Here is a 23,847-nt window from a genome sequence, read left to right as displayed (position 1 = left end):
TTCAAATTATTTACATGATGGGAGGATCAAGAGCTTTGACATACGGTACAGATGTTCTGAAAAAAAAGAGCCGGCAGATTCCAAAGGGAAATTCAAAATAGATAAGTTGAAGAACTGACAACTCTAAGGCTAATACTACAAACGACAAAAAAGACGAACACCACACGTCTACAAAACACTATATAGAAAATAACTCAGGTAAAACGGAAAGGTAAACAGTTCATGCACCACCCGTGGCACATGTCATGATGCCCATGCAAGTACAAATCCGATGATAAGTCTCATTCAGTAATGTGAAATCAAGAAAAGGAAGATGACATTATGGCTACGACAATTGGAAAATACCTATTATCACTAGGAATAACGTGGCAATCTGGATATAACATGTGAATTGGGAACTAGCACAAGTTTAACAAACAGGTTTAGACTTGAAGTAGTCAATATTGAGATCCGGCAACACGTATTTATAATTGAAAGTTATTGATAATAATATTTTAGCCATATATGAAATTCTATTTTTCCTAAATTTCCTAAATTTTATATAAATGTAATTCAATTACTTATAAATGTGAAAAAACATCTAATGTTATTCAGCACTATACAGTTGTTGTTAAGTTAGTTTCAATGCATTATTGCAAATTTTATATGTTTTTTTGTAAAATTTTGTATTGAAGAACATCATTTATCAATATGAATTCATGTGTATCTAAAAAACAAAACATAGATTTATTTCAATTCGAAATAGGTTAAGAATTTCATTCTTATTCACTTTTGCTATACTTTTTTCAGAATTTCGTAAACATCTTCTAAAAAAACTGAAGTTTTGGACGATCATAGGCATTTTGACCTTAAAAAGAAATATGCTAAAATGAACCTCAAAGTAAACAAACAAAGCTGTCATACTGTTAATTTTTGAATGGAAGACTTTTTGAAATTGGTCCTAGTGTGAAATAATTTCATGGGAGAATACAAAGTCGTAATTCCCTTTGAAAAAATTTAATATTTAAATTTCAATTACCACACGTGTTTAAAAACTGGCACGTTTACATATGATGTTATTTCATGATTGTTCAAAGATCTCATTCCGTCCTGCAACATATTTCAAAATCATAAATATATATAATATTTAGACCCCTCTACCAAGAAATTTGTTTTGTGTGCACACGCATAAAAATTGCGGTTTTTATCCAACGCAATCATAGGTTTGAACGTTGTTTTCAAGTTAGACTTGTTTATATTTTTTCGTTTGGGCTTGTATTATATTTGCCTTCGGGTTTATATGATCCGTTCATTCTATTTTGACTCTTTCAAAATTCAAGAGTCTATCTTACATTGAGGTAAATTATATGGCCTTCCAAATACTGTTTCGATTCCTAACATCACTGAAGAGACATTAATTGTCGAAATCCGGATATGGTGTACAAATTTTTGCACCTCATGTTTGCGGTATACCATCTTTTCCTTAAGTTTATTGTTTACTTGTTTACTGTTTGGTAATAAATTAATAATAAGATCTATTTTGTTACATCTTGTGATCCGTTTACTTGACAATCGCCAATGGCAATCAGCAGGGTTTAAGATCATCAGTTGTTCGACCTGCTAGTCAAATATGTTTTGTTAAAATATACTTTTTCACTCATTTGGTCGTTTGGAAAATGTTGTTTGTGCTATATTTAGACCCCTCTACCAAGAAATTTGTTTTGCATGCACACGTATAAATATTGCGATTTTTATCCAACGCAATCATAGGTTTGAACGTTGTTTTCAATTTAGACTTGTATATATATAACGTTGTTTTCAATTTAGACTTGTTTATAATATATATATATATACAAGTCTAAATTGAAAACAACGTTCAAACCTATGATTGCGTTTGATAAAAACCGCAATTTTTATACGTGTGCATGCAAAACAAATTTCTTGTTAGAGGGGTCTAAATACAGCACAAACATCATTTTCCAAAAGACAAAAAAAAAAAGTATATTTTAACAAAACGCATTTGACTAACAGGTCGAATATAGATATATATATAAGTACGTCTGATATCTTATTATTAAATTATTACCAAACAGAAAACAATAAACTTGCAGAAAAGATGGTATACCGCAAACATGAGGTGCAAAAATTTGTACACCATATCCGGATTTCGACAATTAATGTCTCTTCAGTGATGTTAGGAATCGAAACGGTATTTGGAATGCCATACAATTTACCTCAATTTAGGATAGACTCTTGAATTTTGAGGAGTCAAAATAGGATGAACGGATCATATAAACCCGAAGGCAAATATAATACAAGCCCAAACGAAAAAATATAAACAAGTCTAAATTGAAAACAACGTCCAAACCTATGATTGCGTTGGATAAAAACCGCAATTTTTATACGTGTGCATGCAATACAAATTTCTTGTTAGAGGGGTCTAAATACAGCACAAACAACATTTTCCAAAAGACCAAAAAAGTGAAAAAGTATATTTTAACAATACGCATTTGACTAACAGGTCGAACAACAAATGTTCTTAAACCCTGCTGACTGCCATTGGCGATTGCCAAATGAACGGATCACCGATGTAATAAATGGATCTTAATTATAAATTTATTACTAAACAGAAAACAATTAACTTGCGGAAAAGATGGTATACCGCAAACAAAAGGTGCAAAGGTTTTTGTACACCATATCCGGATTTCGACAATTTATGTCTCTTCAGTGATGTTAGGAATCGAAACGGTATTTGGAAAGCCATACAATTTACCTCAATTTAGGATAGACTCTTGAATTTTGAGGAGTCAAAATAGGATGAACGGATCATATAAACCCGAAGGCAAATATAATACAAGCCCAAACGAAAAAATATAAACAAGTCTAAATTGAAAACAACGTCCAAACCTATGATTGCGTTGGATAAAAACCGCAATTTTTATACGTGTGCATGCAAAACATATTTCTTGTTAGAGGGGTCTAAATATATATATATATATATATATATCATGCAACAGTTAGACATTGTCTAGTCTCAATTTAAAGCTAAACAATATTTATTAATATTTTTACCATTTATAATTTTATGATTATCTCAAAATACAAGTTTATAAACAAAGAGGATATTGGGGGTAAACGTCAATGAGCTATCGATCCTACAACACTAATATTCAAATGGAATCCTGATAGCAACATGCAATCCCGGAGTCATTTATAGCTCACTATACGGTAGTTTATTTCCTCATTGCTGACAGTCATGCAGTGTCCCGTAATTGTTTGTAAATTGTCCTTTTGTTTAAGTGGATAGTTCATCTTATCGACAATCATACCCACGTGATCATATCACATCTCCTTATTTTTATATTTTACAGTTGACAGGAGTATATACAACAAATTTTGTATTTCAAGCTCTGAGTCGTCTAAAAAGGTTGAGAATAAATTAAATAAAGCCGCCATTAACCATGCCAACACCATATTCTTCCAATACATGTAGCAAAAGCATTACATGAAAATAACACTTTATACATTTTGTGCTTCCGAAGCGCTTTTCTGGATTTACCATCACCAGTAACGCTCTAGCATAATTATTTGAAAGCCAGAAATGTATAAATATGTAAATACATTTTAGATATGACACAAGATAACCACTGACAAAGTTTCTGACTTTGAACATGGACTATGTGGCGAAATTTAGATAGTTTCCTGTGAGATCTTTACTGAAACCCTCTCCTCTAAACTGGATGCATGTAACGTTTGATTGTATGAACATGTTGTATACGACTGATGAATACAAACTTTATAATATTTCATTTCGGTTACTTCATTAATGATTTTCTACATTTATATAAAGCTGATTAATAGACCGACCTGTCTTTGAGGTATAGAATGATTTTAAATATTACGTACTGGGGAATACTCTAATGCCTGTACCAAGTCAGGAATATGACAGTTGTTTTCCATTCGTTTGATGTGTTTTAGCGTTTGATTTTGCCATTTGATAAGGGACTTTCCGTTTTCAATTTTCCTTGTCCGTATTTTTGTTATTTTACTTTTTTTTCATATGCCAGACATAATTGTCATTTTAACGTCGCTCTATTTTCACCTGCATTTAATTTCTTAGATAATTAAAGGGTGTCATACCATTTTGAAATCTATGATAGTCACATTCTAACTTTAATCGTTTCTCTAATGACGATCATGTTTTATAACTCCTTCAGAATTTTGAAAACTTCAAAGATAATAACTACGGCGAATTTTAATAAACTTGTTGAAACATGAGTAAATTGTATCATAAATGCATATGAATGCATTTTATCTTTTTGATCAATGATAAACGTAATATACCTTATTATTACTATGGTATATTGAAAGGATTTGTTTTTAAAGAAGGATGACAACTTCGAATTCGGTCCAAATTGACTTGAAAGATTTTAGTCGTTCATTTATATAAAGTTTATACATGAAAATTATAATAATGAAAATAATTTCTATCAAAAAAGATAGAACGATATACAAGCGTCTTTTACGTGTAGAAATCATCGTAGAGTGTCAGGGTTTAAAAATTCCAGAAAACTCGACTGTCTGGATTTTTTTTGTCTTTCCATTGACCTTTTGTGTTCTTAACTAAACTTCTTTTTTTGTGAAGGGGTGGGGGGACATCTTTTTGGATTTTCTTGGATGTCGTTCGAGCCCTACGTTAACGTAGAGACCATTGATTTTTTTTTTGGGAAAAAGGGATCTCGTGTATTGCAGATTACAATCCTGAACAGAATTGCAATGCTTAAAAAATAACTCGATATTTATGACTTGATTCAAATTATAATTTAGCAAATATATAAGATAGAAAAGTAGCAATGATTGACAAGATTATAATTATACCTTTATCAATTATACGTCTGTTGACCCACCCCTAAAAAAAGATGCAAAGACCAATTCACATGTTTTGCGTGCTAAATACACGAATAAATAAGAAACAAGTGAAACAAACTAGCAGTCTTCTTATATTGATACTTTATAAACCGTATACTATTGATGTTTGTTGAGCATGTGTGTATTTACATAAACAATAAAGTTTAAATGGGATGAATAAAGAAATCAAAAAATAAATAAATAGATTTAAAGTACAATCAAAGCTTTTTGTTCATGGTGTGTGTTGTCCAGCCTATGCACTAAAATGTTATTGGCCCTCTTTACGTGTAAACGATTATTCGATGACTAATGCATATGCTTAAAAGGTATTGCTACTAAATATTAGAAATCCGCCCCTTAAAGTCAAAGCCATAAGCTGTATTTTGCTGCGAGAAACATGTATTAGTTAATTAGCCAAAGAGAGGTGAAAGATAATAAAGTGACATTCATACTCATAAGTCGAAAATAAACTGACAACGCCATGGTCAAAAAAAGAAAAATACCAAAAGACCAAGTGCCAAATGCAAAAGCAGCAATACAAACGCTTTTTAGTTCACACATGCCAATTAAAGCAAGCGACAAGACGGTTAGACGTAATATTGATATTTTTTACTAAATAAATATGTAAAACATCGCGGATAGGAAAGCAGAATACCTGATTTGCTTATTCAAAATCATATCTTTAACAAGAGTTTTAAATTGCTTGAGATGATACTTGATTCAATTTTTCAATGAAAAGTTTGTACAAAATATGCTCATACAGTTTGAGCTACTGTTTCAACTCTGGCCAAGGTTATGGAAAGGATTGAGCGCCTGTCCCAATCCAGGTGTCCGTTATCTGTTGGGTTTTCTTTATTCCTGTCTACCGTAATTATTATGCTTTAAGCACATATTGTCTGCCCGGGGCCTTTTATAGCTTATTATATGGTATGGGGTTTGTTCATTTATGAAGTTCGTATTGTGATCAGAAGTGTTCACGTTATTGTGCTTGGACAGTGGTCTCATTGGCAATCATACCACATCTCATTACTTTTATATTTATTTAAAACCTCTGTAATGAGTGTTTGTTGGCATCATGATGCGTTTTAATTTAGATGTCAAGAAATTCGTCCATCGATTTTAACAAATAAAATGATATTTTGATATTTTAAAATACAATTACCAAAGACAGCACATTTTTATTTCAGAATACTTAATACTATTAAAAAAAATTAAGTAAAATTGCGTTTAATTATAAAATTGAGTTAATTCATTATAAAATCTAAAAAAAAGTTTACTACAATTTAGAGGTTGCCTTTTTATGAAAACAAGAAAAATGAAATAAAAGAAACAATAACATAATAATACTTGTATATACGACTTTTTATGTAAGATAATGTACAATTTGATATCAATTAGAAAGCATATCATAATACCTACTCTCTGATTTGCTATCAATCAAAACAACTCACCATGCATCTATCATTCAATTATTAATAACTTCTTTCTTGAAATCTCTTTGATTGGTGCAAAACGCATATGCATATATAACATATGTCAGTATAATCCTTAGTAGCTTGATTATTCTTCATAGTAAGGAGATAGACTTATGAAGTAACAAGTACAAGGTAAGCTTAGTATGGACAAAGACATCACGTGCGGAGCAGGGTTAGTGTTGGCAATAAACTCTTCATAGATATCAGGATTGAAATTTTGTAAATCAGATGCACGTTTCGTCTACAAAAGACTGATCAGTGACGCTCGAATAAAAAAAAGATAATAAAGGCCAAATAAAGTACGAAGGCAATGTTAAAGGGAATACAGTACACGTTACGTAATATATTCTTTGCATGTGTAAAGACGGAGTAGGGTTAGTCTTCGTAATGTTAAGCCAATTACAGTACAAGGTAGTTAAACTGTCTTTGTATGTGTAAAGACATCGGGTATGGTGCAGTGTTAATTTTAGTAATGTAAAACGGATACAGTATAAAGTAAGTACGATGCATGTTTCATTTTGTTATCATTATTCGGATTTTTAATTTCTACTAGATGGTTTTTTTTCAATAATTTGTTATGTTCTGTGTCATGAGATAATAAAATGTTATTTCTGTATGTAAAATGAGATCAGCTGAACGTTATGTTGGTCATATGTTTTTCATTAGAAAACCATATAAAGATTCTGTATATTTTAAGAATATATACACCGCCAAGACAAAAAAACGAAAAATCGGGTATTTTAATAGCATCTAGCCAAATATTTATCTTTGACTAGTAATAATAGATAAAGGAAAACTACATTTTTGTATTTTCGTTTTAATTCGTTTAGTTTTTTCGTCAGACGTAAACAAATAGAGTAAATCATCGAAACTGAATTCTACGATATTCGGTAGAAGACTGTAAAAAAACACACGTTTCAAAAACAAAACTTCACTCCTATTACATATTATTCTCATATAGTTCGTTTTCTCGAAATATAAATAAATATATTTTATTTTCTCTAAAATTCTTTTTTTTTTTATTTATATGCATGCAACATAGTTTGTTTAAACGAATATCAATTCGTTATCTCGAATAATATAGTTTCTTCGAATAGAATCAGACAGTTCTTTACAGGAGAGATGGCATTTGAACTATAGACAACTGCCATACAAGTGGGAAGTTTAATTAGCCGTAAAACCATGTTTAACCCACAATGTCTTTTCGGAAAATGCCTGTACAAAATCAGGAATATAACAGATGGTTTCCAGTTGTTCCGTTGGTTGATATAGTCGAGCGTTTGGTTTTGTCACTTTTTATGGACCACCTTTTTTGATTGTTTTTGTTATTGCATTTTGTATGCGGTTTTTATTTTGAAATCGCATTAGAACGCGACAAATATTAATTTGACTCCTGTTTATATACGATAACATTACATTTACACCGAGACATTTTCTATAGATTATCAAAGTACAAATCAGTAAGAAGAGGGTACGATATAGGGCGCAATTGACCCTTAAACATATAAACTTCAAACTATTTAGGATTTTTTTAATTAAATGTTGAATGTATGTACTGTTTTGGCTAAAATATACTCTTTTCATTTTGTTTAGCCATAAAATGAGAGAAAGTTCAGTAACATTGAGAAATTATGCAAATCTTTTGATATATTCATGCTTATGAATAATTCAAATCACAACTATTGCACAAAAAGACATTTAAACAGAAGTAATTTTTGTGTTTATCTATTCACTTGCTAAAAGGAAAGATGAGGCGACACATATGCTCTAAAAAAAAGATGAGGCGACACTTGTGCTCTAAAAAGAAAGATGAGGCGACACATGTGCTCTATCTTCATTTAGCCAATTTGAAAATTTTCTAACAATAAGCCAATTCTTGCTAAAAAAAGAAATCTGACAAATCCCGATTATGACATCACTTTCATGATGTCACAGTCAAGTTGAATCATCAAGACTAGGCTACCTTTCAAATTTTTCTGAAAAGCTTTTCTTCAGATACTTATAAAATGTGATAAGAAATGACAATGTTAAATTTTTTCTGTGAATTTACAGGACCAAATAAGCCTCAAAATGAAAATTGTCCCTTACTACGTGTATACAGTTCTAAAATGGATTTTGGCTTTATGTGTGTATTTTTACATACTATCAAAGGGTGTTTTCCCCTTTTTCTTGCGTACGCTTAATAAAAGGAAACAATATATTTTCTGGTCATAAGACGTAAGCACGATAAGTAAACTATAGGTATAATACTTACATACATTTTGGCTTAACATAGTGAAAATTATAAAGAAAAAGTGTAAAAAATGCATCTTTAAATATGACACACATACTATGTTGGCTTTTTCAGGACATTACAAATGTATTCCATGTAAAATATACTTCATGTGTGTTTAGTTATGTTTTTCAAAGACAAAAAATATTTTAGTTCAAACAAACAAAATAATTCTGTCCACTTTAATTTCATTTGAAGAGACGAATGTTACATTCATTCTATCATAGTTATATATATTTTTTTTATTTTAGACAAATATAAGGGAAATGACTAAGATACTTGGAACACCTGTGGAATCTGTGATTGTCAAGGTACCTGTACTAGTTGCGGTTATCATTTCAAATACATTTGTGATAACTATATGGATGTCTCCAAAGGTCAGATCACCCATAACACTTATTTTGTCTACAATAGCATTTTGTGACCTGTTGACTTTTTGTTGTGGAACAATCTTCACAGTTTCCGATTACATTGGAGGGAAAACACTAAGCCCATCCTGTTGCTATGTAGTAAAGATCACGATGGAGTTTGCTTACATATGGCATTCCATGTCTATATTTTCGACCACATTTTTAGCAGTGCAACGATGTGTTGTATGCGCATTTCCATTTGCTGGTCCACGATTGTGCCGAATGAAATCAACAAAAATCTTTGTATTCGCCTTTCTTATCATAGCCTTGCTTCAAGCACTGCCTGATTTGATGATCCGCAACATTGATCATTTTGAAATAACAACTTCAGAAAACATAACAGCCATAAAATGCAGACCAAATTATGTTCTAGGTCAACATGTTATGTCGAAAATCTACATCGTTTATTATGAATATCAATTATTTGTTCTCAGTTTGGCTCCTGCAATTATCATAACTTTTTGTATGGTTGTAATCTTGATAACAATCAACCGGCGTAAATTAGTAACAGGGCAGTCGTCAGACCAACGAAGTAAAAGAAGAACTACAATTATGTTGGTGATGATCATGTTCATTTTCGTAGTTGGTTCGTTTCCAGGTACTCTCTACTCGATATATGCAAGCATTTTCCCGAACACATTAACCTGGTTACGTACTACAACGGGGGTTTGGTTCCTTAACATGTTTATGGCCATATCATACCTATTTAATATTTGGGTTTATATTGCTATGTCAAATCAATTTAGGAAAAGATTTTTCGAATTGCTTTGTCGCTTAAATGTAAAACAAAGAATAAATACTAACCAGACATAGGCCACACCTCGGGCGTAGTTATTTTCCAGTAAATGTAAAGTATGTTAGAAACATTATTGAGAAACAAAATACAATCTTTTTTCAAATATTGAATATTGAAGGTATAGTTTCCGGGTTGATTCGTGTATTGTAGAGTTGTTTGTTTGAGTGTTTTCTAGGGGTTTTTTTCGCGTGAATATGATGTGAAATGTAAACAGACTTCTTTTCTGGCAAAACATTATACCGAACTTTCAAATAAATATATACGATACGTTAATATTTGTGATACAAAATTATTGTTAACCATAGATTTTAAATATATCCTTAACAAACAAAAGAAACGCGCGTCTGGCGTTCAAAATTTAAACCTGGTATCTATGATGAGTTTATGATATAATGATATTTTAGAAATACAATAACCAAAGACAGCACATATCAAACGTTTTTATTTTAAAATACTTATTGTTATAAAATAAGAAAGGTAAGTAAAATTGTGCTTGATTATATATAAAATTGAGTTAATCCATTATAAAACCCAGAGAAAGTTTATTGTAATTTATAAGAAAGTTTACTAAAATTTAGAGGTTGACTTTCTTTAAGAAAACGAGAAATGAAATAAAAGAAAAAATAATATGATAATAGAGGTAGTCCCATAACAGTGTGGACAGCCGTAATGATTATGTTATTAATTATACCGAATCATTTACCTTTAACTTATTTGTTATCGACTATCGATAACAATGATTTTACGCTCACTCAGTCTGTCAGAGGCCTTCCAGTGAGGATTTAAATAATCACTTGTTTCACATTTCGATACATATAATTAAACTTTCTTTCAACAAAATTTTAAAGAAATTTGTTTTAAACATTCTTTTTATTATTACACCCAACAGTTTCACTTGAAATAACAATATATGTGCAGAGCTAATATCATAAAATTATAGAAAAATATATTAAATGTAAAACATGTCGATTTTTATTTTTTACCTAACCATAACTGTAAACACAAATGAAGAAAAGGTATAAAGATGAATTCTTTTTTCGGCAATGTGTTAAAAATTGTGTTGTATGTCATGCAGTTATAAACAATTGTTAGCACATAGTAATCCATCATGCATTGCAACTCATTCAGTGGATTGGTTGGTCAATTGCCCAGGGAAAAGGCATTTTTTGTAAACAAACACTGATACATGTATTGGCGGCAGCATTAGAATGCTAAATATTGCATATCCGTATAAGGAAATCAGATACATATCCAGTATTTCGAAAAGGAAAAGGGGGTGGGGCCAAACTAGACAACGTTAGCAGTAGGACATGTAAAAATCTATGCATTAACTATGTATGAAGCTCCATACCCCCTCCCCCCCCCCCCCCCATTCCCCAACCTCCCACTTAAATCCGCCTCTGGAAATGTTCCGACCTGTTAACTGCAACAGTTGCATCACAACAATATAATTAAGAATAGTACTTACATTTTTTTTAAACTATTCATGCATTAAATAATGTGTTTGTAATATCTTGGTAGTAGAATAAATAATTAAAAGCCTCATACTAAACAGATTTATTGTAACACATAGGTTGTAACACTGTTACAGGGTTTTGTTTGTCTAATAAACTACAAATTATCAGGTGTTACAGTTCATCAGCTCTCCGTTTGTTATTTTAATCTGAGCATAAAACTTATTCTTTATTAAACGTAGACAAAAAAAAAAAGAAAAAGTGAGTTGTAGGTCACTGAAAAACAAGCGCAGCGTGTTCTCGATAAAGTACGTAGTGGTCCATCAAGCATTGCAACCCATTTAATGGATTGGTCAATTCTCTAAGTAAATAAATATTGCTTATTATGCAATCAAACAATTATATTAGCGGGAACGGTACCCGTCCTGATTAAATGTATTCATGTTTCAGAGGGATACATACTTTTTAAGCGGTCCTCAATCATTCAGGGAAAAAAGGTGAAATAACTAATTCATATCAATTTAGAATTAGGGATAAAAAGAAATACGACACTGAGATTAAAAAATATTGTTCCTGTATGTTCATCAGAAACGACCCCCTCCCCCCCCAAAGGGCCCCATAGATGCAGTGTGTAGGCCCACCGGCGTGTGGATATGCCCTAGCACTCATCAACCTTGTCCCAGCTATGGGTAAATAGTCGATCAGATGGGGGTCGATAGCTAGAAAGGCAATCCATCTAGGAGAGACAACTCTGATACCAATCTGGGTAGATCTTTGCTCGTAAGCTTTGGCTGGCATTCGATCTAGGGGAATGGAACCTCAACTACAAATCCACTGGCCTTCCAGGTTAGGAGGTTGAGCACTAACTATCTCGTCTCATAAAAAAAAAACTCTAGTTACGGAAACCAGACCAGTAAACATAAACAATTGCAACGGTATACCAGTGGATGCAAGTTGTCAAGGCAACAGCATGAATTTTGTTAGTGAAAGTATTCTAGAAGCTAACAACAGGAAAAGAAACCTTCTGGGGCCGAAAGAACATCTAAAGATAGGAGCATGGAACGTACGAACCATGTATGAATGTGGGAAGACTGCCCAGGTAGTTAAAGTAGTACAATATTGATATTCTTGGAGTAAGCGAATGCAGGTGGACTGACTGTGGATCTGTTACTACATCTACATATGAAACGATTATATATTCAGGTAGAAAGGATAATAAACATCAGCCAGGGGTTGCTATCATCATGAACAAAAAGGCTAAAGGTGCGCTCATTGAATGGTCACCAGTAGATGAGAGAATTATTGTTGCAATATTCCATTCCAAATATGCCAAGATGACAATGATACAATGCTATGCACCAACAAATGATGTGGATGATGAAACGAAAAGAACCTTTTATCAGAAACTTCAAAGTATTACTTGCAAAATACCACGACATGACATCCTTATAGTCTTAGGTGACATGAATGCTAAAGTAGGAAATGACAACTTAGATAGAGATAGAGTAATTGGCAAACATGGACTTGGCACTATAAACGAAAATTGAGAACTACTTGTTGATTTTTGTGTAGATAATGACCTTGTTATTGGAGGTACACTTTTTCCACACAAAAACATCCATAAAATCACTTGGAACTCCCCAAATGGTCGTGATAAAAACCAAATAGGTCATTGGATGATAAACGAACGATGGAAAAACTCACTGTGTGACGTATGAGCTATGAGGGAAGCAGACTGTGGTAGTGACCATCACTTGATCAGTGGTAAAATTAGGCTGAAGCTAAGAAAAGCAGTAAAGAATAGAACCGACAAGAGGGAGATATTCGACACAGTCAAACTAAAACAACCTGAAATTCTGAAGAAATTTAAGATCGATCTCAGAAACAGATTTCAAGTGTTAGAAGACCTACCAGACAATGAGCCAAGCACTGTGGAAAGCTTAGAACAGGGATGGAGTAAGATCGAAACTGTGTTTAAAGAAACATCAAGAAACACTCTAGGACTCAGAAAACGTGAAAGAAAGAAATGCATCCAGCAGAGAAAAGAAATAAAGACAAATCTAAATAGCACAAAATCAGAACGAATCCAAACTTCTCTACGAAAAGAATATTCAGTCAAAGACAAAGAAGTAAAACGTAAAGCCAAAGCAGATAAGGCAATATACCTAGAGTCACTTGCCAAAGAAGCAGAGACAGCAGCTTCTAAAGGAGAACTTAGCACCGTCTATAAAATCAAAAAAGTGGTAAACACACAAACTCCAGTGTACCATGTAAGTCCAAGGATGGTAAAGTATTAGCCTCAGAAAGTCAACAACTGGAAAGATGGACTGAACACTTTAAAGAAGCATTGAACACTGAACACCAGGGAGATGTTCCAATTATAGAACAGTTCGGAGTTGAACTAGACATAGATATTGGGGAAGTATCAAGGGATGAGATCAGGAAGGCAATACTCAGACTGAAGAATGGGAAATCACCTGGCTTAGATGCAATAACAGCTGAAATGCTTAAAGCATACATAGAAACTAGCACAACCATGTTTGGTGAACTGTTTAGACATATCTGGAGACATGACACTATCCCCAATGATTGGGCAAAGGGTCTCATAATAAAACTACTCAAGAAAGGTGATCGAAGCAACTGTAACAACTGGCGTGATATAACTTTGCTGTCAGTACCAAGCAAGATACTACTGGGAGTACTTTTAAACAGAATAGATGATGCTATAGATGAAATTCTGAGAAAAGAGCAAGCAGGGTTTAGATCAGGTAGAGGATGTATCGACCATATTTTTACCAACATTGGGAAATGAAGTTACAGGCATCAGATGGACCATGAATTCCTTTTTAGAGGATTTAGACTTTGCTGATGATATCGTTCTTCTTTCCAGCAACAGGAACAACTTGCAGAAGAAAACCGCCAGACTGAATGAAACAGCACAAAGTATAGGCCTGACTTTAGATGAGAAGAAGACCAAGCTCATGAACATCAACAGTTACACAATAAAACCAGTGTATTTGGGAAATAACATCATAGAAGAGGTTGAGGACTTTACATATCTTGGAAGCATGCTAAGTAACACCAATGGAACAGCGCAAGATATAAGAGCCAGAATTAGCAAAGCCAGATATGCATTCTGCCAACAACAGCCCATATGGAAGAGAAGGTCAATCAGTCTGAAAACGAAGATCAGAATATACATCAGCAATGTGAAGTCAGTCCTTCTATATGGGGCAGAATGCTGGAGAATTATCCAATCAGACATGAAAAGGTTTTCATTCCATAACACCTGCTTGAGGAAAATCTGTAAGATATTCTGGCCCAATAAGATAACCAACAAAGACCTTAACCACAAAACTAATCAGTGTTGTATTGAGACGGAGATTAAAAGGAAGAGATGGCGTTGGATTGGTCATGTATTGAGGAAAGGAAATGAGGATATCATCAAGATTGCTTTGCGATGGACACCTGATGGTGGACGAAAAAGAGGGAGGCCAAAAGAGACCTGGCGTAGAATGGTAGAAACTGAGATGAAAGACCTTGGAAAACCTGGAAGGAGATTGAGAAAAAGGCAAAAGACAGGCAAATGTGGTGAGTACTGGTTGAGGCCTTATGTGCTGACAGGACGAAGAGGATGAGTGAGTGAGTGTGATATTTTGCAAGTACGAAATTGCACCACGATTTAAAGTTATCATGAATTCGTTCTAAAAATGAATACTTTTAGACAAGATAAAAGTTAAAAGATATGAAGAACCAGTACAAATTTTAGAAAGCGACAATTGTAAAATCGCTTTTAAGTCCGAAAAAGGTTATTGCTTACACATTCATTACTACTTTTGAAGCTAGTGAAATTTTATTTTAATGTTTAAAGAACTTGCGTTATGATAAATAACTTGATTATCGATTGTCGGTGAAAAATGTCAAAATCATGTTAATCAATACGACTGTAAGTTTAAATGTCCATTGTAAAAACAACGTATTAAGTAGGCGTAACAGACAAACGGTTACCTGATCTGATCCAGTCAATGGGAGAAATGAGCGCGCCAATGAATGGTATCGTCTACACTATTATGAATTTGATTCTACTTGTATATACGGCGTTTTATGTAAGATAATTTGACATTACATAGAAAGCATAACGAAATGCTTCAAACTCTGATTTGCTAATATTCAAAGTAAGTCACCATGCATCTATATTTTCAATTATTTCATCCTTGAAAAGCATTTTTTCAACCTATAGAATACATATTAAAATAAAAGCAGATGTGGTATGATTGCAAATTAAGCAGCTATCCACAAGAATCCGATTTACGTGGATGTAAGCAACTACAATAATATGTAACATTTTTTGTCACAGAGAATCCTTTAACATCGTCAAAATTGTTTTGCGAAATCGGTTTCATGGAAGCATTTTATGATCCTAATACTATATATATACTTTACGTTTTTTTATTATTTTCTTTGTCGAGGAAAGTTTTTGCAGATATTTCAGGGTTTGTTTGAAACATGTGCTCATCAAATAGGGTCCATTTGATGTTCCATGGATAAAACTTTCAGACATTTTTTTGTCTTTTTTGGGGGGTTTTATCTGTTGCAATTAAAGGATCGGTAGTTTTTTTTCCTACATCACTTATCATACGATCTAACTATGTGTTGTAAGATCATAGAGATTTGTTTGAGATATGGAGTTATTTTTTGGTTAAGCCAAAGTGTAGTTTGTACAGATACTTTTCTATTACAATTTAAAGAAAGAATGCTTGGTGCATTAATTAGTGAAGTAACCGTGTTTTTTTTGAGAATTCGAGTAAATGTCATTTTCATAGATATATTTATAGCACACTTGCTTTGAAAATTTATTTAAATAGACCTTTAAACTATATATACAAACCATACATTTGTAAATATCGTATATCAGTTCATAATTTAAGCATAGAAACAGGCAGATACTATAATGTTGATGAAAATAATTATAGATTATGTACAAACTGTAACACAAGCTCTATTGAAGATGAATACCACTTTATACCTGAATGTCAAAAATAGTCAATTCCGAGAAAAGTATATCAAAAAGTATTATTGGGGAAATTTATCTGCATACAAACATATCCAGTTGTTATCTGTCAGAAATATTAAAGAATTGAATATTTTGGGTATATTTTGTAAAATCAGCAAAAAAAGGATTAATTGCATGTTTACAGTATATGTGTTCTCATATATTGTTTTTACTTAAGTATATCATTCTCCGCTCGTATTTTGTATGCTGTATTATATTGTATTTCATGCACACTTTTATATATATACGTTGTGTAATTCAAGAATATTATAGAAAATTCTTAATATTGGTGCATATACAATTATTATCATTATATGTATGAATCCTATAAGCTGTATTTGCTTTTGGAATAAAGTATTATTAATCAGGCTTTCCTCTACCAGGAATACAGCTAAGGGTACTGCGGTATCGGTTTGGATTTCAAGTTTGTCCCAACAGTTTTCGGTTCCTTGGTATCGCATTAGTACCTTAAAACTACCCCACGTGTCATAAGATTTAAAAAATAAAATTAACGGGTTAAAGTTATGTGTTTTTTTTTTATGTCTTTTATGAATATGAGTTATTGTCTTTTCACTAAATTACAGTAATCTTAAAAAGTAAAATAACAAAAAAACGAACTCGAAGGAAAATGCAAAACGGAAAGTCCCTTATCAAATGACAAAATCAAAAGCTCAAACACATCAAACGAATGAAAAACAACTGTCATGTTCCTGACTTGGTACAGGCAATTCCTTATGTAGAAAATGGTGGATTAAACCTGATTCAAAGCCGCTAGTGCATTCTTGTTCATATTGCATAAAAAAAGTATAACACAAATGCCGAACTCCAAGGCAAATTCAAAAAGGGAAAGTCTATAAAAATTGACAAAATCAAACCTATTAATCAACGAAATAAGTGAAAAACAACTGCCATATTCTTTACTTTGTACAGGAATTTTTCGAAGAAAATGGTGGCATTGTATCTTTGCAAAGCCCGAACAAGTGTTGAAAAATCGGATGTTTTAACTATACTACTATCAGCATTGTTAATGTTATAAATAACCTTGATGATGTAAAAAGCTGAATTTTAAGTGAAATAGAAGGAAATTGTGCTTCGTTTGATTTCTAAAATTGAATTTGATAAAAAAAAAAAATAAGTTGGATGGTCAATAGCAATGCTGATATACTTACGAAATAAGAGTATGTTGATTCTATCATATGTAATTTTACTCGAGAAAAAAAACCGGACTTATTCACGCGAAATACACGATCTTAACGAGACACTATGCATACTGTCAGTGTGTTATCGTGGACGCAATTTTTCCATATCAAGCTATGTAAAATTACTTGGCATTTTTATTGAAGTAGTAAAATATAACTTCTTACATTGATTAAGTGTTTAGTGTAATGATTTTAGCAACTGATCACTTGCATAGACAGTTTAATGTTTTCTTTTCAATATCAGTAATGTTCAATCTATATGACTAAAGTCACTGCTGTTTCATTTACATAAACACTTTTAATTTAATCAACTGCTGTTAAACATGAGCGATATTGATAAGTTTCTGACTGCGTTTGAAAGGATGTTTAAATGATACGTGTACTTTTTATAAAAACATGACATAAACGCCATTGATATACCTTGTGCAGCTAAACAGTTTCATAGCTTCCAGCTTTAATTGTTACTCTTTTAAATTATTAAAATTGTCTAAATTATTTTTGTAATATTCTAGTATACACCAGCTATTCTAGTTCACACATGGAACAACATTTAACAGTACTCTTTGTTGTGTTATCTGTAGTTTTGAACTTTCTCTGAACTGAAATTGGTGATTCATTTACATCCTCTTCAAATAAGTTGCCCAGTAACTCAGAAAGCATGAAAGGTTCACGGTTACATCATTGTACATGTACTGACTTTCTGGCCGTTTATACATCCGCACTTTCACCAATAACCACCCATCTCATCACAAAATAATAGATTATATCCCATAACACTGTTCATAGTTATCTATTTTAAGTTCTCTATGCATATCTAGCTAGCAAAACAGTACGAAAACATGACTGTAGACGTAGTAATAAGAAGATGTGGTATGATAACCAATGATACCACTTTCCATAAGAGACCAAATGACGTATAAATTGTCAACTATAGGTCGCCATACGACCTTCAACAACGAACAAAACCCATGCCACAAAGCAAGCTATAAAAGACCCCGACATCACAAATGTAAAACAATTCAAAAGTAAAAAGTAACGGAATGATGTATGTAAATAAAAACAAAAAAATATGATGTACATCAACAAACGACAACAACTGATTAATAGGCTCGTAACATGGAAAAAGCACATACAGAATGCATCTAGGTTAAACGTGTTTGCGGATTGTAGATTTGTTATTAATTGATTTGCTTTACAAAAAGATCAATGTGAACACTCGGCATCCCTCCGTACTCCAATGTAAGCTTTAAAAAAATAAAAAGATCACGGAATCTCGTCCGAAACCGCTAAATAAACTCCAACAAATTTTATCTTGAATTATAAGTGTGTAAAGTAAAATAACAAAAATACCGAACTCCAAGTAAAATTCAAAACAGAGAGTCCCTTATCAAAGAGAGGCGAAAGGTATCAAAGGGACATTCAAACTCATAAGTCGAAAATAAACTGACAACGCCATGGCTAAAATAAGGAAAAAGACAAACAGACAAATAACAGTACACAAATTTAAACACAACATAGAAAGCTAAAGACTTAGCAAAACAAACCCCAACACAAACTGGGAGTGGCAAATGGCAAAATCAAAAGCTCGTACACATCAAACAAATGGAAAACAACTGTCATATTCCTGACTTGGTACAGACATTTCCTTAAGGAGAAAATGGTAGATAAAACCTGGTTTTATAGCTAGTTAAACCTCTCATTAGTATGTTTATGTTAATTCATATTTTTTTATTGAATCAATTTTATCCCATGGTAACGTACATATTGCTATATAAAAATTAAATATTTCAAATTTTACGCCTTTTATATTGTTTAAAAGTTTACCAAAATTAAAACAATTGTAATTGGACTGCTTTAATTAAAAACGAGGAGGAAGATACATAGAGATTTTTCAAAACTCGTAAGTTGAAGGGAAACTGACAACGCCATGGCAAAAAAACGAAAGACCACGAAAGACAAACAACAGTCCACAAAACATTACATAGAAAATTAAAGACTGAGCATCACGGACTCCACCATTAATCCATTAGTGTGATGGTACAGGAAGTATTAATCACTTAGTTATGAAGGATTTGTAGAATTTTTTTAATTTTTTGTTATCATGAATAAAAAGAGATGTTGGGAACAAGTCAGCGAGACAGCAACACAACAAAAATGTTATTCGGAGTCTGTTGAAAGTAATAAAGATGTAATGATTTAAATAATAACAGAGCGATCAAAGTTTCAATTGGAATCAGAATGTTCACAAAAGCCCCATGGAAGAAATAAAAAAAAATATTTAGAAGAGTTGCTACAGATAAGTAGATAGACTGTAAGATAACAGATAGTGTTCTAGGTAAACAAGCTGTTTCCGATTCATTTTAAAATAAATATATTCGTTTCCTATAAACATACATTGTTTGAATAACATTACAGTAAGAAATATAAATTGTGTTTTACTATTTCTGTGTGTAATGTCTTTTGAGACATTTTAAGCAATCTCGAAATTTGGAAAGCTGTTTCCGTGAGATAAAAAAGTCCTTTCGAGAGGCTACATTTCCATGATACATATAATTCAATATGGAAGTAAAATATATTAAAGATAATTTTTTGACCGATATTAACGGCTGGAAAAAGAACGATTGAAATGCAATAAAATTAATAACTGGTATGATCAATTCATGAATTATCTGAAATTCACGTCTAAGATCTTCGTATAGTGGACATTTTAATAAAACATGCAGTTCAATTTCAATAGTATTATTACAATAAAAACATGTTCTTTCATGTATTTCTTTTCTATTCTAAGGGGAGCAACTCCAAATATAAATTTTGCAAAAGCACTCCTAAATTTAGGTGACAATTTACATTTGAAGTAAGGTTCAGAACAATCATCATATTTAAATAACGTGCGTGTTCTTTATTTATTACCTTGAGCATACGTAGATACTCTATTACTCCAATCTATTTTATATTTATCAAACATTATTGTTTCAATTTGTACAATAATACTCTTATTTAATACATTAGTTTCAAAGTTACAACAGTCTTCAAAATTATGAGTTTTAAACATTTCTATGGTTCCAATTCTTGATTTTACCTCTAGCTTTCTTCATCGACCATTTGAAAACTTTAAAATTTATTCTATCTGATCATGGTTCATATTTGAACATCTTGTCTAGTGTCTAAATACACTTGTCCATTGTTTTACAGATGTGGTTTCCAACCCATGACTCCATGTATGGCATCATTTGGGGTATATTTACCGACACCCATAAAAAATCTTATGGCTCTATTTTGAACAACATTAATACATGAGAAATCACGTGTACCCCAAAAACACGACCCATAATCAATAACTGACCAGACCATAGTGTTACATAATCAATAACTGACCAGACCATAGTGTTGTATAATTTAGAAAAAAAATGTCATGTTGGAAACTACCATGTGTTTTACTTTTTACAATCAATAAACCCAATGCTCTACTGGCTGATTTGGCTACTGCCTTAGCCATTAATTGATAGTCTAGTTAGTATCAAAAATCAGACACATAAGTGTACAAGAGCACATAATATATACACATAAAGATATTTAATCAACACAATCATAATGATGATTGAATGGTAAAACATTTTAGCTTAATGCAACTTTACACATTATCATAAAATTTAAACCAAAAAGACTAAAAAGAAAATCAGACAAATAATTGATATCGAGTATAAGTACTTTTTTATACATTGCAAAGTTGTGTTAATTCAACATTACAAAACATTAAAAGCCGTTTTAATTTTTATTCTCTTGGATTTGCAGTGTAATACAGTAGTATATATTCATGTCTGAGGTTTTTAATTTCCTGTTTATGACATTTGAAAAGATAATGAAATTGATTTCCTACTGCTTTTCCACAGTAATAACAAGTCCGTTCATTTTTGGTGCGCAAAACCATCTTCCAGTTTCTATGGGAAATTTTAAAATTTGAGCATCTGAGTTTTGCTATATAAATCATGTATGTATTCTAAATAAAATACACCTCTTGAAGAGTTATTCATTTTGGTAAACCAATTTAGATATAAACATAAACTGAGAATTTAGTTGTCGTGAAATTGAGATCTTTAAAACAGCTTTATCCATTGGAAGTTGATCTTGCAAAATAGAAATAAATCAACTTTCGTCAAATATGGATTTAACACTTGAAATATATTAAAAATGTTCCTGTTGCTTAACTTATTCAAAATGAACGAATAGAGCGTAACTCCACGATCCAATTAAACACGAAAAAGTACTATAAAACTACAGTCATTGAATAGGAAGCAATAAAATGTCTGGTGATTTTTTTTTTCTTCTATAAGTTGAATTAGAATATCTTTGTTGTATATTAAAGAAAATTCATATCTAAATGAGAGGATCATTTACATGTAAGGCCCAGTAAAATATATAATGAATTTACTTATATATCAATATAAGAAGACGATATGATTGACTATCATAAAAGTTAAAAAAAAAAAGAGAACCCTAAATCAACGTTCTAATAGCAATTTGTCTAAACATTTCTGAAGACTAGTCTTAAATGCTAATATGTTCATTCCCCTAAAATCGACAATAAATATTTTTATTTCTTTTCATTTTTATTCCCGGTTTACTGAGGTGGGCTTCTTTGTTTATCTTTATATAAATTTGTTTGTTGTTGGACCATAATTTCTTCTGTACGTAGTTTGTATACTCGATGACCCATAACCCACAGTTAAGATTTAAATGAAATATAATTTTTAGTAGCTAATGGTATTATTTAATTCAAACTTTTTTTTTTATCGAAATGAGTATTTGGTTTTCCAAGAGGAAAACATGTACTTTTCATATCTATGCAAATATGGAACGGATGCATTTATTTGTGAGCTTTATTCACAGTAAACATAGTTTGTTTTGTTGTATATGTGTGTTTGGTCACCTGAGTATTACAAATTCAAACATCTACCAAATCCATCGTAATATTGAAAATGGCTAATACCGTAATGTAGTAGTACAAATAAGGCCGTTGTGTTTCTCATTTGAATTGTTTTACATTTCGTCAAATCAGGGCCTTGTATACTACAATGTAGCTTACTACATGTTATGGGTTGTGCACATTGTTAAAGGTGGTACAGTGATCCGAAATTGTGGATAGTTGTCTAATTGACAATCATATCAAATCTTTTTATTTTTTAATGTAGATGCGATGAATGCAAAATAGTATCCCGGTATACCCTAAAATAATGAACAAATAAATGTTATACCACATTTCATTTCAACTCAGATAATTAAAAAAAACGTGACGATTTGAAATAATGCAATAATTCAAGCTATGATAATTAAAGTAATAAAAATAGCTAATAATCAGGTTAATAAGACTTTGAAATCGGATGACACTTAGGTGTGACGGAACGAAAAAACATGACCACAAATTGTATGTGAAGATTGCATCATTTAATTAGGTAATGTTAAAATTCTTCATAACCCATTGCAAGAATCAAGTGTAGGGAAGTTAGTTCTGTTCTAGCATTTGGATTCAAACATTACTCGATATTTTTACAGAGGACATTTTGACTTCTTATTTATCGTAATGAAACAGTGAACACATTATTATAACTACTACACCGATTCGTCCATACTGATTTTAAGTTATGTATATGGATTGCATCATTTTTCAAAATGACCATGCATTCTAAATTTATATAATTATTTATCAAAGAGACGAAACACATGAAATAATTAGAAGTACTCTTTCTCATATTATTTACTGACCTGTACTGACTTCAGTGTACGTCGCCATTTTCCTACAGTTTAAAGCATTTGTCAAAAAAATATTTTATTCGGTTGACGTATTTTCATTTTAATGACGGATGTGGGGAAATATGTATGGATTGATTTTTACATGTAGTACACGTATACTCATCTTTACAATAAAATTCATTGAATAATAAACATCTTACTGCATTTGCTTTACCAGTAAAGCCAATGCACCAGTTGGCTCTTTAAAATACAAATACGTAAATACCTGGTACCAAATTTTCTGATGTTGAATTTAGTATTCCACAAAGGTAAATTTAAAATCATGCTGCTTTTAATATGAAATGTTATAGTCTCTTTATTATGTTATAACTGAAATCAATGACTACCATTTAATAATTGTACAAATGGACTTGATATAATAGCTCTACAGAGAACATGTATGACAAAACTATACGTCATCACGTGAAATAAGCACATCAGTAATCCTAATATCAGGCAACATCAATAACATAGTTTTTTTTAAATTTGATTCAGAATGAAACGGTGCCTATTC

The 23,847-nt window shown here is 31.8% G+C and overlaps 1 protein-coding gene across 1 annotated transcript in view; it reads right to left on the bottom strand.

Moving 5' to 3' along the window:
* Positions 1–23,392, bottom strand: part of LOC127730763 (excitatory amino acid transporter 1-like) — an 82,140-nt gene extending 58,748 nt beyond the window's left edge. The window contains exon 1 of the mRNA XM_052239310.1: positions 23,307–23,392. Within this exon, the coding sequence (XP_052095270.1) occupies positions 23,307–23,334 (28 nt within the window). The 5' untranslated portion in view covers positions 23,335–23,392. The remainder of the gene's footprint in view (positions 1–23,306) is intronic.
* Positions 23,393–23,847: the final 455 nt, after the last annotated feature.

Source organism: Mytilus californianus, unplaced genomic scaffold, assembly GCF_021869535.1.
Source record: "Mytilus californianus isolate M0D057914Y unplaced genomic scaffold, xbMytCali1.0.p SCAF_1, whole genome shotgun sequence".
NCBI classification, from domain to species: domain Eukaryota; kingdom Metazoa; phylum Mollusca; class Bivalvia; order Mytilida; family Mytilidae; genus Mytilus; species Mytilus californianus.
Note: the sequence above shows the minus strand (reverse complement) of the source record. Positions and strands in the feature narration are given on the sequence as shown.